The sequence below is a fragment of the Thunnus albacares genome, chromosome 7 (genome assembly GCF_914725855.1).
Source record: "Thunnus albacares chromosome 7, fThuAlb1.1, whole genome shotgun sequence".
In the NCBI taxonomy this organism is placed as follows: domain Eukaryota; kingdom Metazoa; phylum Chordata; class Actinopteri; order Scombriformes; family Scombridae; genus Thunnus; species Thunnus albacares.
The window spans coordinates 9,406,054-9,424,221 of NC_058112.1; the positions used below are offsets into that span (position 1 = coordinate 9,406,054).

The 18,168-nt window shown below is 39.0% G+C and overlaps 1 protein-coding gene across 2 annotated transcripts in view; it reads left to right on the top strand.

The window, feature by feature from the left end:
* The window catches only part of zgc:173742 (DNA topoisomerase I, mitochondrial), a 27,826-nt gene continuing 9,658 nt past the window's right edge, over nucleotides 1-18,168 (top strand). The window contains exons 1-14 of one of the 2 annotated variants that reach the window (XM_044357354.1): nucleotides 1-142; nucleotides 399-555; nucleotides 1,797-1,851; nucleotides 4,260-4,306; nucleotides 7,383-7,487; nucleotides 7,601-7,688; nucleotides 7,834-7,961; nucleotides 8,157-8,272; nucleotides 9,307-9,428; nucleotides 12,809-12,931; nucleotides 13,082-13,269; nucleotides 13,976-14,120; nucleotides 15,437-15,580; nucleotides 16,128-16,313. In XM_044357354.1, coding sequence (XP_044213289.1) covers nucleotides 440-555; nucleotides 1,797-1,851; nucleotides 4,260-4,306; nucleotides 7,383-7,487; nucleotides 7,601-7,688; nucleotides 7,834-7,961; nucleotides 8,157-8,272; nucleotides 9,307-9,428; nucleotides 12,809-12,931; nucleotides 13,082-13,269; nucleotides 13,976-14,120; nucleotides 15,437-15,580; nucleotides 16,128-16,313 — 1,563 coding nt within the window. In that variant the 5' untranslated portion in view covers nucleotides 1-142; nucleotides 399-439. The remainder of the gene's footprint in view (nucleotides 143-398; nucleotides 556-1,796; nucleotides 1,852-4,259; nucleotides 4,307-7,382; nucleotides 7,488-7,600; nucleotides 7,689-7,833; nucleotides 7,962-8,156; nucleotides 8,273-9,306; nucleotides 9,429-12,808; nucleotides 12,932-13,081; nucleotides 13,270-13,975; nucleotides 14,121-15,436; nucleotides 15,581-16,127; nucleotides 16,314-18,168) is intronic. The other variant, XM_044357355.1, reaches the window with a different exon arrangement.

Below are 18,168 nucleotides of genomic sequence, written 5' to 3' on the forward strand. Positions count from 1 at the left end.
TGGGATTTACGACCGATTTGCGCTGCTGTCGTTACGCTAGCAAGAAGTTTAGAGAGAAAATATCGCGCTGACCATCAAGGGAATTAAACCACCTGAAAAGTTTGAATTTCATAGTAAAAAAAAAAAACAGTATTTGCAAGTGGTGAGTAAGTCTAGCTTTTCACTTACTATAGTCGTGTAATTTGATTATTTTGCGCTTAATATACCAACGCGGAATACAATTGAACAGTTATTTGCAGTTAGCTAGCTAACTAGCGTTTAAAGTGTTTTCTGTGTGCCAACTGGTGTCAAAGTTAGCTAGCATGCGTTAATTGGATAAAGCCATCCAGGGCGGTAATTATTTGAATGTTATGAACACTGACGTTTGTCAACCTGTTCATTTATTTGCTGTTAACCAGTCAAAGTTGCCTGCCCTACAAAGGTAATTTATAAGTGAGAGATGGGAAGAGAGAAGGACGCCAAAGGAGAAGAAAAGGCCAAGGCCAAAGCAACGAAACTGAAGAGGCTGAGTGATAATGAAAGCGCAGGTGCCGGGGGGGATATGATCATGAACAGGTGAGTAGTGTGTGTGAGAAAAAAGAAAAGAGAGAAAAAACTGCTGACAGTCACAGTGTAGCTAACATTTAACCATTCTTCCATCAAGAAGTCAAGTGCCATTATCAGATAAGTCGCCTGTGTTACTCCTGTCATATTTCATATTTAAGTTAGAGCAGCTTACTAATAATATATGCAAGTGACCTAAACTGCAGCACGTCCAACATCTGTTCAGCATCAACACAAGCCACACATCAAAGCTTCACATAGAGCCAGCAAGTAGCATTGCCTTTCATGTTATTGAAATGTGGGGATAAATTAATTTGGATTTTTTTAAAAACAAAAAAAAAACCCGAATTCTAGCTATGATGGTAAACCAGAGGAGAGTGAGAGACATATGGTGGCACCTGTGTGCTACTAAAGGACAGGCTCCAAAAAGTGCTACTGAGAGAAAGCTACGCTGGCTGAGCTGTTGAGCGGGCTGGTGGCACTGATCGTATGCATTCATTTCACTGAGTACAGTGGGTACTCCATCTTCATACGAATAAATTAATTTACCTTGATATCTGATGCATTTATTACCATGCATATGTGAGCAGACAAATGAATGCAGAGTGATCTGTCATTGGCCTGTGTAATTGATGGGAGCAGGGAGATGAATAGACACCTGTAAGCGCTACTGGCAGTAGAGCAGGCAGCTTTCTGTGACAGCTAGCCTCATGTTATTTCATGGCACACTGACTGAATTACTGATTAAGGATCAACTTATATTCCTCAGCTACAAGACTCATGGAACTAATTTTCCTGAGCATGAAAGTGCCTACTGCTTTAGTCGTCTGACATTCAAAATTGGGATGTTCGTGGAAAGATTTCTTAATAAAAAATAAAATAAAAAAGACGTATAATTGCAGCTCAAAGTCATGATACATTCAGCCCTGAAGGGTGGAAAGGTCATACTGAAAAGAAACATGTTGGAGTGGTAAGCGGTTCCTCTGGGACAACGCTTGTCTGACTAGAACAAAGACATGAATCTAACATCAGCCTTGTGTGCTTTCATTTTAATTCTACACCTGATTAAAAGTTCAACTGTCTCTAAGGGGGGCATTCAGTCATGTCACACAGAAAGTGAAAGCAGATTTTCCCCCTACAGTTCTACTGTTTTTCCCCTAACTGCTCATGTCCTACAAATACTGCATCATTAACAAGGCTTTTCTCTCCATCTCATTTTCACCCCTGTCCCATCTTGACTTTCTGAGGTGCAGTGCAAAGTCAACTAAATCTGCAGTGAAAACTGATAATGGAAAGGCCCAAAAGAAGGTAAATCACTCATTTTCTTCTCTTCTGTGTATATCGTGCAGGGCTAGATGTGGCTGAATAGTAAAGTAGAAAATAGAGAGTAGAAAATCAGTCCTAACTAGCAAAAGCTTTTTCAGAGTGACACAGTTTTGCTCCTACTTTTAGCACCAGCTCCAGAGGTGTCCCAACCTGTTAGGAGGTGCAGGAGACGGCGTTCGGGCAGAGATTAAGCACACATTCTGTGGGAGGATCATTGTGAGCTTATTGAATGATCCAGTTTCTGTAAAAATTAAAACAGTTTTGACGGGTCTCGGACAGGATGCAAAAGAGAGCACATGCTCTTGTCATAAGCTCACAGTGACGGGGAAAATGCAGCGTTGAAACCGTAATGATTTGGCTGCAACCAATAATTTCTGCAGTCATAAATCAAACTTTTGCGTCATCATTCATTCAATCATTTGCATAACATTTCTGATAGCTGACCTAAATTTAATAAATATGATAATAATTTTATGGTGGTTAGTTGAAAGGTGAATTGGACAAGGGAAGAGAAGATAAATTCCATGTTATCAATGGAGATCAGTAGTTGAACTATACAAGGACTAGATACAAGGAATCACACTGAATCAGAACTCCCTTTACTTTATTAGCGACTTTATGATCAAGTACTGGTCGTCTTTAGACTAAATCCCATAAGAAGGAAATAAGATATATAGGAAAGTGACCAGTGACATCACAACAATCTAATCACATTCATGTGTCAAGACATCATAAGATAAATAAAAACATGAATATGAAAGGTCATACAAATATAATAGAAGGTCTTGTGCAAATTTTCAACCGGTAAGTCACAAAAATACAACGAAGTAGAATAGAAATATCAACATCAAATGAATTTCATATAAGTAACAGTAGAAGGACGGGTGTCACAAATAAAGTGAAGGGAGCTCTGATTCAGTGTGTGGGTGAGATGCGCCCACAGGCCTGATATGCAGTAACACACTATGCAACATGATGTCTAGGTTAAGTCACGCAACTGAATCAGATCATCTACTATTTGAAATGATATACATTTATTGTTTAAGCCATGCAAGTATCTTTCCAGTGTTAACAGCCTATTGTGAATGGCTTATTGGTAAATATTATAATGACATTTAAGCTATTTATTAATTTTGGTGTCATAAAAGAGTGTTGGTAGATAGTGTAGTCACCCAATAATATTTACACAATTTGCCTACACATAAAAAATACTATTTTCTGTATTCCAATTTTTTCATTGTTTAATATTTCAAACCGCAACTGTCAGAAAACTACATCATGTCATTATAATCTCTACTTTGTGGCTGGAAGTGCTGTAAAACAGGGCCACCACACTCTCATTAGAGAAGTCCTTCTCCTTACTGAAAGTAAATGTAGGCAGCTTCATAAATCACTCTGAAGTCCGGCTCTGCGTCAGGTGCATTTTGTAGTCCTGGGTTCACTTTCAGTGTGATTCCTAAGAGTGAATCTGAGAAGCTTGATTAAAAATACAGGCCCAGATGTCCCATTTAGGGTGACCCCAATTTCAATGGAAATTCTGTGTCATCACTACCAGGGTAGAGATTGTGATGGTCATGTGAGCCCACCCATAATTCTTGCCCTGTCTGGAATTACCATGTCAAATACCAGGTTAGCCGCTGACCCCAGCTCAGGCTGTCATTGCTGTAGTATGTGTAACGGCTTGTCCTAATAGGTAACCTCCACGCTATTCGATCCCCAAAACATTGGCAGAGTATATTTACATGCATACCAACATCCTGACTACTGGAAGTAGGACAGTATTCTGATTACAATGTTTAAATGACACAAGTTAATTTAATAATCATTGTGCCGACTGCCACTCCACAGTACTGTGTAATATTAGTTAGGGCCATAACTAATTATTATTTTTAATATTGATTAGTTTTCTAATAATAATTCATTAATTGAAAAATGCCCATCACAATTTCCTAGAGCCCACAGTGATATCTTTAGGTTGCTTCTTTTGCCTGACTAACAGTTCAGAACCCAAAGATATTTGATTTACAGTGATATAAAACCTCATATCAGAGACGCTGGAAACTGTGAATGTTTGTCATTTTTACTTGAAATATTTGATCATGTAAATTTTTGTTTGATTAATTTCCTGTTGATCAACTAATGGATATATGTCACTGGATTATGCTCTCACCTTTTAATCAAGAGCCTCACAAAAAGGACTTTTGCAGGACATGTTGACATGTTTCAGAGTAAGATTACGCAAGAAATGTGCATAAATGTACGTACAAGGAGTTTTAGATATGTCACAACCTTTTCTGGTTGTTTGAAGACTTGCATAGTATCAACAATGTGTGTATGTCTATAAAGAGGAGTTTGTCTATGCTGAGCTTTAATATATGTCTTCCTCTCAGGTCAAGACACCCAAGACAGAGCCAGTGGAGTCAGCCAACAGTGCCAGGTAGGGAGGTAGTCTTAACGCCAGTCAACTGTGTCTTCTTAAAGGCAGAGATAATAAGCTGACAAGCTACTATGGAATGATTGTGCCAGAAATCTTATTTTTATCTCTCTCCTCTTCTTCCCTCTTCCCTCCCGAGGTGATGGAAATTAATTATTGTGTTTTGATGTCAGGGGACCTGTCCTGGACAGAAGCCATTCCCGTTTTATACAACGTGTTAACCTGTCTCACAGAAAATTAATTTTACTCGGCACTGAAGACAAATATCTGTGGCTTGTCAGGAAAGTAATAAATGAGAATGCATAGTTTGAGTAGATGGATGCTCAGCAAGGTGTTGCTGGGATGGCAGACTTTGGCCGAAGGCCTGCTGCGTCAAATCTGTCTCACAGCAGTGTTTCTATAGAGTTATAAATGGGTTGTTTCCCCAGATGTGGACTTAGCCCAGTCCAATGTGGGGAGTGACATTTCAAAGGAGATGTCAGTTGGAAAAACTATTTTGCTAATTTGTGGCTTTTAATATTTCCCTTCAGGGTTTTTTCCTCCAGAAAAGCTCAGTTGGTAGCTGTTCAAGTTGAGTGGGTTTCACGCAGGGAGGAAAGTTAAGGCTAGGGAAGGAACATAAGGGTTTTAGAACCACCGACCGTAAATGTCAGTGGGCGCAATGACCCACCCTCCTTTTGTATAGCTTTTTATGGATTTTGCCCAGTGGTGCAGTTTGCCACAAAACATTACCATCTCTACTCAATGAGTAGTTGAAATTGAATAGCTTAGCCACAGCACAAGCCCAGTTTTGCGAAGTAAACTAAAAGAGAACAGGGAGGAAGTTTGACAAAGGTTACTCCTATATGTGTAATTTGTAGTGAACATAAAAAGAGCCTTTGCTCACAATTATTTTTCCTACTGTAGAGGTTATGAACATTGATGTGTCAGTAATTTTCTTTGCAAAGGATGTGACACATTGTGACACCTGCAGACGAGCAGTAGGAGCCGCATTTACTTGTCACATTAAAAATCCCTTTTCTCCCTGATGGGAGCTGACGCGCCAAGCCTTATGCAAAGGGAACCTGTTGGAACTAATTTAGTCAATGTGGCTTTGTTTGGCCCTTATTCGCCTGCGCATAGTCTAGTTGGAAAAGAAAAACAATGATATAGATGAGTAGTTTTATAGGCAAAACTGGTCTCTGGTTTTGTAAAATGAGAGAGAGGAAAACTGCACCACTTGTGAGCAGTGCAGTTTCTCCTGAAAGCAGAAAAGTAAACATAGCAAAAGCGGTTAGGGGTACGTATGTATGTTCTGCTAACCTATGTACAAATGAAGGATTACACTGCAAAGCATGACTGTGTCATTATGCTGAAAATGGTGCAGGGCAGCAGGTTCTACATTATATCAAAATGCTGACAATGTGCCTCGTTCACAGTAGATATTTTGACTTGTCATCATAGGAAAAGCAGAGGTGTTAGTAATAACACTAACCACAATGGCCTTTTTATTTGAGTGTCTGAATTCTGAGTGTGTACATTTATCCACTATATTTTGTCCTCAAAAATTCCACAGTGGAACAAAAAAAGGGTGCATGGCATGAACAATGCAATACTTTTTATAGATGCACACCATTGGACAACTCAGCTGTCAGTGATTGTGCAAAATTATGTTGGTTAGTAAGTGTCCAAAATCTTTTACTCTTTCACTATTGTTTATTTTATAAGAAGTATTGATTGAGTGAGTGAGGGAGTTACTTTGGACCCTGAAACTGAAGCTGCTAAATGAAATTCCTTGTCATTATGTCATGGTGAAAAGAAAAAGGCCTATTTAAAAAAAACTTTACTCTGAAACAGTTTTTAATTTGTCTCTCTAGCTTGTTTTACAGGAAGTTTGTTTCTTCTGTTTTTAATCTATTGGAATCCAAAACATGATTTCTTGAGAGGTAAAACAAATGTCCTATACTCAATCATCTTTGTTTTATATGTGAACTTGAACATGTGCAGAAAACATCAGATGAAGTCAGACCAGAGAACCTGAGAAAAGGCTCATTGCCCTCAATCAGAAGCTATTAGGAGCCTTACAGTAGAAGTGCAGGAAGAGTGCATTAGGCTCATACACTGTGTACCAGGTCTTAGTGGCTAGTAACTGGGATTTAGTAAGCCAGTCTGACAATTATGTGCTACAGTGCAGTAAACTGTTTCACATTTTCCCCACTCCCCCCCAACTAAACGTTATGTGAAGGTAACAAGAACACTATTATTTATTAGCAGCAGTTACTGTAATTTGTGGATTTCTTAATTTGGGCTATTTCCCTATACACCAATTCTACACTCTGCGGGGACATCCAAGCTTGCATTTGTGTAATTATTTTTATTCGTAATTGCCATAATTATGTCATTACCATTCATTCATGTTTCCATAATGTTGCTTAATTACTGTAATTAGGTTTGATTTCTTGTGGTCGGTCAGTCATCATTGTAGAGTCCGACCAATACTGGATTTCTGGGGCATATACTGATATTATTATATGTACATGAATTAAGAAAACAGATCAAATAGACATAAAATACTGCCTTTATAACTTGCCTATATTAAAAAAATCATAAATCAGCATATATTGGACAACATACACACCGATATCATTATATACCAAAATATCTGGGATAGGCTGATATTGGCCGACTGATATATCAGTCATCACATCATTATGTGCTCAAGATTTTTTTTTCTATTCTGCACAGAAGGATTATTTAGTCCTAACTCTGTAGCCAGCAGTGAAAAAGAGCCATTAAACTTTTACTCTGCCTTTTTATTAGCTTGTTAAGTAGGAAGTAATTCAAAATCAACAGCTCAAGTCAGATTTTCTAAGACAAAATTAATAAAGTTTTAAAAATTAAATTGAAATATTGCTTAAATTTTGTAAACAGGAGTTTAACAGCAGGGTTTGTTATTTTTCTCTCAACTAATGATAACTGCACAAGTCTACAAAGCAGACAGACTTCTGATTGATGGGGGGGGGGCAAAAACAGCCAGCACGAATATGAAAAGTACACTAGACTTTATGTAATGGATGATTGCCCTCGTTTTGTTGTTTAGGGAGTCAGAGGAAGATGACTTTACTACAAAGAAGAAAGGTTTGAAAAGGAAACGAATTAAGGATGAACCCATGGAAGGCCCTTCACACTCCAGTGCTACACAAACGTAAGCCAGTGTCGGGTTTCTGGATGAGAGCTTGTGTGTTTTCCAAACCGTAATTTAGTTTTTCATACATTGTGTAAGCTATTAGTATTTGTTACGTCTCTGGATACCCGCAGCTTAAAGAAAAAGAATAAGCAACACGGGCAGGAAGAAGAAAGTGACGGAGAAGCTCAGAAAAAGAAGGCGAAGAAGAGATCGGAACAGGTAAAAATCTGTGTACTCCCGAGATAATCTGTCTCCATCAGTAACACTGCTGCCGTATGAAGTTTGTAAGAAATGCGGTTCAAAGTGGGAGTGTTTGAATTCACATCTTAGGTGTTTTTTTTTTTTTTTTTTTCTCTCGGCACAGATGGTAAAGAAAGAGGAAGGAGAGTATCCGGTCTCCAAAAAACCTAAGAGGACAAAGGAGGAGATTGAAGAGGCAAGACAGCTGAAGATCAAAAAGAAGGAGGAGGAGGAGCAGAATCGCTGGCGATGGTTGGGAAATGCTGCTCCTTTCATCCTGCATTGACCTGGCCCCACCTCTCCACTACACACACACACACACACACACACACACACACACACACACACACACACACACACAGTCCAACACAAACACAAACACTGCATGGGGAAACCGGAGAGGAGCAATTTCACTTTTTCAGATACATCCTCTTTGCTTTCTGTCAGGTGGGAGGAAGAGAAGTATGAAGATGGGGTAAAATGGAAGTCCCTGGAACATAAAGGACCCTACTTCCCTCCTGAGTACCAGCCTCTACCAGACGACGTTCACTTCTACTATAATGGTCAGTGCAACACGGAAGGTGAATGTGTTAGAAAGTGTGATTGAAACCGGATTGACACAAGTTGTTTTTGACACACTCCACATGTATTCTGTCATGACAGCAATGGAAAAAATAATCTCACTTTCTCACAGGTACTGTTGAGACCACTCCAAGTAAATTCAACTGTTCTGCACACTGCACTTGTCAACTTTTTGATATTTTTTCCAGGATTCTCAGTGTTTTTACTTCAAAGTTTTCAAATGCTTTATGAAATTAGCAGAAAAGTTGCAATAAGGAAAATGGTAGGAAAACAGATGCAGAAATAGTGATACCAAAAATAAAATAATTTTAAAAAGCCAAATAACAGACAACAGTGGCTTGTGTCAGTATAATACATGTTTTTACATACATGTCAATTCATAAAACATAAGTAAAAGCGAGTAAACAAGTAAGACAAAGTGCTACACATAATAATATATAATTATACAAAAGCATTTTGATTTAAAGAGACTTTAAAAGTGAATTAAAAGAATAAACTGATTTCTTTATGTTGGAGTTCTTGGAAGTTGGTCTCTAGATGTCAGTGTATAGGTGGTCTCGTTTGATTGCTCACACACACACACACACACACACACACACAAGACACGCACAAGTGGATACTTAGGACACCAAAGGTGTATTGGGTCAAACACTGATTGATGACTGTAATTGTTTTTGCTTTGTTAAGCAGTCGGCCCACAGCGGTGTCCTACGGGGAGTCGGTTTGATCCGTTCATTCCTGTGCGTGCATGTTCTTGTTTGTAGCTCAGTCTCAGCAGTGGGGTTGAATGTAGATCTTTGTCCTTGCCTCCGAGCCCTCTATAAATTCATGCATTAGCCTGACAGGACTCTAGAGAAGCCGAGGTGGGTGTTACTGTATAGCATATTTGACTTTGATCAGACTCTGAGCTTCTAAAGCTATCAAGCCATAAAGCATTTGCAAAGTTGTTTTGTGCTGTTTAAAAAAAAAAAAAAAAAAAAATATCACAGTGTAGTGGTGTTTTGTATGTGTACAGGTAAGGAGGTGAAGCTGAGCCTGGCAGCTGAGGAGGTGGCGTTGTTCTTTGCTCAGATGCTGGACCATGAATACACAACCAAGAAGGTGTTCCGGGAGAACTTCTTTAAAGATTGGAGGAAGGTAAAAAAAACCCCACTCCTAACAGCCCTTTGAGTCAATACCTGCAGGGTGTACAACACAGGCCTCAGAGGGCCCTAAAACTTCTAATAAAACATATTCCCATGCTTAACAACAAGTTATTGTTAAGATTATTGAATGTGAACCATTGTGATTTTCCTCCAGCAACATTTCCTTGTTGCTGCTATGATGATGACAGCTGGCAGCTTTGTCATCTGTGGATAATATTCTGCGTAGATGAAACGTCGTCTTAGTCAAAACTTCAACTGTTACCTCTGCTGAATAATGTTTGCGTTAGTAGAAAAAGTCAAACAACGTCCGCATTTCAAAATGTCAGTTACAAAAACTTTTAATAACATTCAAGAAGGGGTGTGCAATATGGCAAAAATATCATATCATGATTTTTTTTCAGGTTACGATCATGAATCTGAACAGGATTCAAGATTCAAAAAATGTATTTGTCTGTCACATAATGATAGAAATTTGTCTTGGTTTATGGGCTCACAAACAACAAAGAAAACATACACCCATGAAAGACTCACATAAAATGACTTTAAAACACAAACAATTCCATAAATAAATAAGAGCAGGTGTGCAAAGCTGCATTAAGAAGTAGTGACAGTCTATTTGGCACCAACACAGTACACCAGAGCTGACATCACGCTAGCTTGCGGCATAACAGAAGTTAGTGCTACCAGTTAGGAGGTGAGCTAAGTGCTAAATGGTGGCTTTTACCTGCAGCCCAGCTGTCAGTTTTAACATGATGTGCAACAGGTGACCTAGCAGGACATTAAAACTGCTGTAAACATGCTACCAAGTATCATATCTGTGAGCTAACTGGTGAGCTGGCTACGTGACGATGCTCAGACAGGTGGCAGGCTAACGGTGAGGCCCCACACAAGCGCCGCTGCTTGCTGTTTTTATAGCATTTGCTTTGAGCTGCTGAAGTGAACAGTGCAGATAGTTTGCTCTGCTGTGAGCGCTCTGTCATGAAGCTGAACTGATACAATGCGCACCGTAGCACGATACTAACAATCTCTCTGTAAAGGCAGATTGTGGAGACATTTAAATCGTTCACAACCTTATATCGTCATATCTCACACCTCTAAATTCAAGTATAGTATCTGTCTGTTTTCTAGCTTTGTGTTAGAATATGTGCATGTAAATAGTAGAATTATATGTGTGTAAAGTATGGTTTGTGTGTGTAACAGTGACTGGTACATGCATGCTGGTGTCTGTCAGGGTGTCCTCTGTACAGGGAAAACACCATGCCAAGCCCCAAGGCATATCATGCAGATTTAATTTTGCGCTGCTTAGTGCTCAATGCACTTGAAAATACGATTTGTGTGAAGGCATTGATATGCTAATCCATACAAGTAGCTCCCCTGCATATGAACAAATCCAATTAAACTGTTTTATTATAGCCGGAAAAAACTCTCCTCGCTCCACTGCCCTCAGTGCCCGCCCACTGTCGGGTGTCAGTCATGCTTAGACACGCAGACTGACTGTGTGTCCATACTGTCAGTGTTTCTGGAGAGAGAGGTGTGTGCTGATCTAGAGGTCTGTTTTTGCATCTCAACTCTTATATCCTTAGACGACAATACTGGACACTTTTCCTCAGCCTTAATGGATATGTTCAGGTTTCCTGTCATTTTGTTTGTCAAGTACTTTTAAGTACATTTAAGTCTTTATGTTTTTATATGATAACCATTAGGGTTACTGCCCCATTTGTGATGAGCACTGCTGTAACGATGAGTGATGACAATGAGATCCAACTCATTAAAAACCCTGTTCAGTGTTACAGTTGTACTGTTATGTTTTTGCTGCTCAGTGCCAATATAACCTTAAAAATAGAAATCCAAAAATTGATTTTTGCTCTATGTGGGCAGAAAGTCCCTGAAATGTTGGCCTGTGGTTCTTACAGCAATCGCTTTCTTGCCTGACAGCAGGAGGCCATATTAAAAGCCACTCGTGTTGTTGTGGCATTTTAGCAAAGAAACTTCTGAGATGAACCATAAAGCCTCCACTGAGTTGATCTGTATCGCTGTTCTGTTAGTGACCTCTTTGATGGGGTAACCCCTTGTGCAATAACTTTAGAAAGTTGACAATTATAGTTGAAACTGAGCTACTCTGCTGCCGCTGCCTTCAGCGTACTGTTGTGTCAAGTCTGTGTAACTTGCTAGGCAGTGGCCTTCTCAGGAGGAAATGGTCTATACCGTGGCCTTTCATAACGACTCTTTTTTTTTCTTTCTCTGTCCTCTCCGCCTCCATAAAGATGAGTAATTAAATGAAAGGTCACTGATCTGTTTTGATTATGCTCGTCTCATTTGGCTTTTATGATGCATCATTGTTTGCTGTGTTATTTGAAGTAGGGATGCAACGATTATAGATTTTGATGGTATGATTATAGGAAAAATCACAGTTTCATGATTATTATGCATTCATTCATTTCACAATACCATGGATGGATAAAATCACATGAGCATGTTTTGTTTTTTGGTTGTTGTTTTTTTTTTTTTGAAGAGGGAGTGAAAGACACTCACCAAGAATACTGCAACAGAGGGTTGAACTGCAGAGTTATTATTATTATCATTATAAGATTAAGATGAACTTTATTGATAGGGGAAAGTGTTTTTATCATCAACTGTCATCCATGCCTATTTTTTAAATTCATTTTCAATCATCTATTTTGATTAATCTAATTTTAAATGTGGCCTGAGAAAATGCAGGTGTTACTAATCACTGAAAGGCAATTAATTAGATCCCATGGTATAGAGCTGGAAGTCTACGACATCCTAATGTTAAGTTAGTTCTTTTACAGCTGGCATATTTACCAACCATACCAGCATTTACTCAACACTGATAGGAGGAAGCAACAGGATGTAAATAGTCACACTGAAGCTCTTGAGGGGTTTACAAGCTGTTTGGTGAGCGTTCATTTATAAATTGTGCGATGCTCCCTTTCCTGCTTTGTGCTGTAGGTTTACGATGCACTGAAAGCCCAACTCTTAACTCATTGCTACTTCATGTTCTGCTTCATGTTTGGTCCCTCAGCCATTGCCACAACACTTCTTGTCTCCTTTAGCTAACATAGTCCCCCTCAAACATAAATAAGGGGAGTCACTCTCATGACAGCATGTGTAACTTTGCGTATCTGAACTTGTTGCAGCTCGGCATTTTAAAGGACCAGTGTGTAGGATTTAGTGGCATCTAGTGGTGAGGTTGCAAATTGCAACCAACTGATTGCACTGATTGCATTCTAAAGTGCGGTTAACAGTGAAATCGGTTAATCGCTGCAAATTTTATGTGAATTAAACTTCAAAAAGAATTCCAGACTCGAGATGAAGTCAAACTTAAGTGTAACACGCTTTGTACCTGTTTAGGAAATGACCCATGAGGAGAGGTCACTGATTCAAAATCTTGACAAATGTGACTTTGGAGAGATTCATGCCATGCACAAAGCCAAGGTGGAGGCCAGGAAAAACATGAGCAAGGAGGAGAAACTGGTAATGTTCATGCTTTTTTTTCCTTCTATGCATGTTTATGCTGCTGTTTTCATATGTTATAGTACTCTTCTTCCTGTTGGTGTCTTAAGGAGGTCAATGTAGATAATTTAGGATCTGGACAACTGATGATTTATTTTATTTCTGTTGTAGGCTGTGAAAGAGGCCAATCAGAAGATAGTGGACGAGTATGGTTTCTGTCTGCTGGACCACCACAAAGAACGAATCGGCAACTTTAAGATCGAGCCTCCAGGATTGTTCAGGGGTAGAGGCGAGCATCCCAAACAGGGCATGCTGAAGAAAAGGATCCAACCAGAGGATGTCATCATCAACTGCAGCAAGTGAGAGCGAGGCAAAGTGCATACAGAGATGTGTGACATTGTTGTGATGCATAAGTAAAAGGCTGGCTTGACAAAAAAAAAAAAGCATGATTTACTCAAACTCTGTCATCCTAGCTGCTAAAAACTGAAAAGTTGCTAAAAAGTTGTCACACCTCCTGCTGTGACCTTCTGGCTGAGTACACAGCAAAGAATTACTAATTTCCAGAAAATAAAGCAAAACCTTATTGCAAGTGTTTTAAAACTTGGAAACTTGGTGTAATAACTCACTCTTTCCAAAAAGGACCTTCACCAAGTATGCAACAAAGCGTGTCCATATTGACAGCTTCACAGGCATCAGTAATACAGTGCTGCAGATGGTACAGTGTTTGGATTAACAGAAGGAAGAATACACGTTTTCTTAAGGTAATCTCAGAAATATGGCACGTTAAAGCAGCACATCACTAAAGGCTTATAGTTACACATTGTTTATTATTTACTCTCAGTAGCCTGACAGAAAAGTTTCCTCTTGTATTTTTCCACTCAAACATAATTTAAACTACATTTGTTGTAGCCCCTTCTGGTATGCTGAAGTTGAAAAGGTACAGTATGTCATACATTTATGTTTAGGAGGTTTGAGCATCTGTAGGATGCTTGTAAAATGCTCTAAATGCTGATTACACACATGAAGATGCTTTTTTTTTTTCCTTGCTCTGTCTTTCTCCAACAGAGACTTACCTTTCCCTGTGCCACCAGCTGGTCACCACTGGAAGGAGATTCGACATGACAACACTGTGACATGGTTGGCCAGTTGGACTGAGAACATCCAGGGCTCCATTAAATACATCATGCTCAACGCCAACTCCAAACTCAAGGTTACCTATCAATCCCAAAAAAAATGCTCTACAGACACATACGTCATAACCAGTTTAGGTTATTCAGGTTATAAATACATTTATCCAACCTTCCAAGAAGCACCTCAATGCACCACTAAGCAAGTGTTCAAGTTTTATTGTCTTACGCATTAGAAGCAGTGCTTTCCAGTGCAATGAAAACTTGTGCTCTGCCTACCTCCCTACTATGCACAAAACGCACATTTAAAAATCTATGTAGGAACATATAAACACATATATGCGTACAGAGCAACATTAGCATTAATTCAGAGTTATATTTCTAGTCACCTGGGTCTTTAGCTCGCTCAATGTTTGACATTCTTAAGCAGCTATTAGCTAACTCTGTGTGTCTGCTCATTGGCACAGGACATGAAGTGTACAGTGGGTTTATTGGAGTTTGACAATTTCCTCAAGTAAACTTTACTAAATTAACACCTAAAACTTGTATTTCAAATCAGACCATTGCTTGCTTGTCACAGCTAATTTGTCGGGTTTTACTCGCTTATTAAGTCAGAAAGTGTCACGTTGAGAGCTTGTTGTGTATAGTTGATTGCTGACACTAGTGGGTTTAGACTAGAGCTATGAGTCTGATGTTATACTTGCCTCCTTGTCATAGTCAGTAACTCTAACTCTAACTAACTCTAATACAGTTTGTGTAGGAGATGTGCATTTAAGTATTCTAATGTTTCTGTTTCTAAAGAACAACAGAAAAAATTCCACGATGGTTTTGTTCAAAAAGAGCGTAAATGACGTCCGTGAGTTATGTGCACAATGTGTTATTTTTTCCTCCTCTCTCATATCTCTTCTGTTCTCCAGTTGCTTACTCTCTCTGTTTTGCTTCCTTTTCCGTCCTTCCATCTCACATGTAAAGGTTAAGTTATTCCACCGTTAGTCTTCATAATAATATGTGTGTGTGGGTTTGTTTGTTCACCGATGGACACACACATAACCAGCAGCAAACAGCAGGCACAGAGCATTTTGTAATTATAGTTGTGTAGCCAGGTTCTTTTGTGTGATATAACTGCCTGTATTTGTGTCGTGATTACCATAATGACAAATGTTTAGATCCGAGGCTTTTGAAGGAAAATTGTTTGAATTTGTCATTTTAGTTCTTTTGTTCATTTTTTGCTTTTCTCTTCATCTCTCTCTCATTCTTCTCTCTGCTGTTCTGTCCTATCTGCATCCCTCCTTCTCACTGTCTCCCTTTATTCACTTTTTTTCGCTCTTCGCTCACTTTTACTCTCTTTATCTACACTCTCCTTCATCCCTTTTTCCTTCTTTTCATCCTGTGAGTGCAGGGGGAGAAGGACTGGGAGAAATACGAGGTTGCTCGGAAACTGAAGTCATGTGTGGACGACATCCGTACCCAGTACCTCCAGGATCTCAAATCAAAGCAGATGGGCACTCGCCAGAGAGCCGTAGCCCTCTACTTCATAGACAAGGTCTGAGATGTCCATCGTAACAGTCAATTATACGTGTTTACACACCAGCGCTAGAAATAAACTGCCTTCAGTTTTCACAGATTCTCCTTCAGTTTTCATACCAAGACGCATGCGAACATATTGGAAATCAATGCAATGTGTCTTGATTCCCTTTTCTGTTTTTTTCACATAGCTAGATGGAAGATCTTTTACAAGCAGAAAAATGGATTATATGTAGCCATGTTCTTTCAGTAAACCCCGAGCTAATTATCTCAGTCTGCATTGAGTAAAATGATAGATGGATCTGTGAATGCCTTTTGGCTCACGCTTAAGACTATTTCATTTCTGATTTGGCTTTGTCGTGTTTACTATGCAGTTCTTCAGCTCTTTATTTCCAGTTAATGTCGTGTGTCTGTGTGTGTATATATGCATTTAATATTCATTTGACTGACACATGCTCGCTCTGGATGGGAGGGTTGATGATGACAGTGACTGGTCTGTATGTGTGGATCTGTTGTGTATTTATCTCTATCTTCTGATCCAAAAAAAAAAAAAAAAAAAAAAAAAGCTGGCGCTGAGAGCTGGTAATGAGAAGGAGGAGGGAGAGACGGCAGACACAGTGGGCTGCTGCTCGCTTCGTGTCGAGCACATTACACTCCACGAGCAGCTGGATGGTAACGAGTATGTGGTGGAATTCGATTTCCTGGGTAAAGACTCCATTCGCTACTACAACAAGGTTCCTGTCATCAAGAAGGTAAAAGAACAAAGCGTGTGCAAACTGATTCACACTTCCACACGTAATAATTTTTTCAATATTTTTCAATTCTCGTCACTTCACATTGTTAATACAAGGCAAATCTGTCCATTAGTAGTAGGAGAAGACATTAACAAAGAAACTAACATATATTGTATCACTGTTCATGGTGATACAAAACCAATATATTTCATCATAGTAATCTAGGTTTTGGCCTTTGCGTTTTGGCAGAAGTCCCCCTGCAGAGAAGGTCACTTGCATGTGTATCGATATGCACAGAGTCCAAAGCAGAGACAGAAGTGAGAAGTGCCCTCGGGGCACAGTTTTAGATTGGATTCCTGAAGCTGTGGTCTTTTAATTTGTCAGTCTGTTGGAGCTGTTGAACTGTCCGTCTGTCTCAGTCCGCCCCTCTTGGATTATGTTTTCATGAAGCAGAATTCTCAACCCATTTACTGAGGTGTCCTGGAGTGGGTTAGTCCAGCAAAGTAATGTGGTTGGAATAACTTGGTCAAGTTTCTACTTCATGAGCAGTACATAGTAATGCAATAGAAATCATTATTTAATGTAAGTCAATGGTCAGTATGATACAGATTTACTGGTAACAGTTACTTGTATCATATATCCTTGATGTGTAGTTTTGCTTAGTTTTGGGGTTTTTTTTTTTGGTCAGACAAAGTCAGCAGTGTTAAGTGGAGCTGCAACAATTAGTTCATTAATCAGTTAGTCAGTTGACAGAAAATAAATCGCCAAACCATTTGGATAATTGATCATTTTGAGTCATTTTTAAAGTAATTCTTTTCTAAATTTTTTGGTTCTCAAACTTTCTCATATTTTCTGGTTTCTGATATGTAGTAGAGATTGTTGTATGTAGTCTAATAGTAAATTGAATATCTTTGGGTTGTGGACTGTTGGTTTGGACAAAAGACATTTGAGGATCTTAGTCTTTCTGGAACAGCAATCAACATTTTTCACTTCATTTTTTGACATTTAATAGACGAAGCGACTAATGGATTAATCACAAAAATAAGTGACAAATTAATTGTGTATATAATTAAAAATAATTGTTGGTTGCAGCCATAATTTTCAATCGATTAAGAAGTCAAACCCAAGCTGATAGCCCGGTAGACATCGTATGACATCATCAGGTTTAGTACTCTTCATGACAACTAAACTCCACGTACATGAAGTTTAGTTTTCTCCTTCTTGAAGGGAAGTGTTGTCACTATTCAAGAGGCTGTTTTCACAGTGTAAAAACTGTGATAACAGGAATTTTCAGGGTTTTTTCAGCTGCAGTACAGCTTGAGCTTGTTGCTGAGGTTCATGGCTTTAAACTCTCTATGTTTATATTTAGCCTCTCAGGTCTCAGCAGTGCGTACTGGCAAATAAAGAATAGTTGCATGTGAGAAACTGTAGAAAGTGTACCGCAGAAAAATCACTATAGTTAAATAAATAAAATGCTGCATAATTTGTGTTGTCATATTTACAAGCTTGTTACCCACTAAACTGACATGTGTAGGCAGCAAATTCTCTTCAAATGTCTACATATTCATTGATCAATCAGCTTAAGTCAGTTTAAGTAGGGCGCTCAATCGGTGTTGCTGTACAATTGTCTACAGATTACAGTAACACCAATGGGACAGACTGCCATCAGGGTGTTCTAAAAGAACAGAGGGATTAAGCAATGCAACAGCTCTTGTGAGTTGTTAGGGTATTTGATACAGTAAATGTTGCATAAAGTAATGAGCGAGTTGGCCAACGCCACAATACAAGAAACAATAAAAATGTGGCAGGGACCTTTTTTAAGATCTTGTTGAGTTGTCTGCAATTTGTTTGCAATCTGTCAAACAGCTGTCAC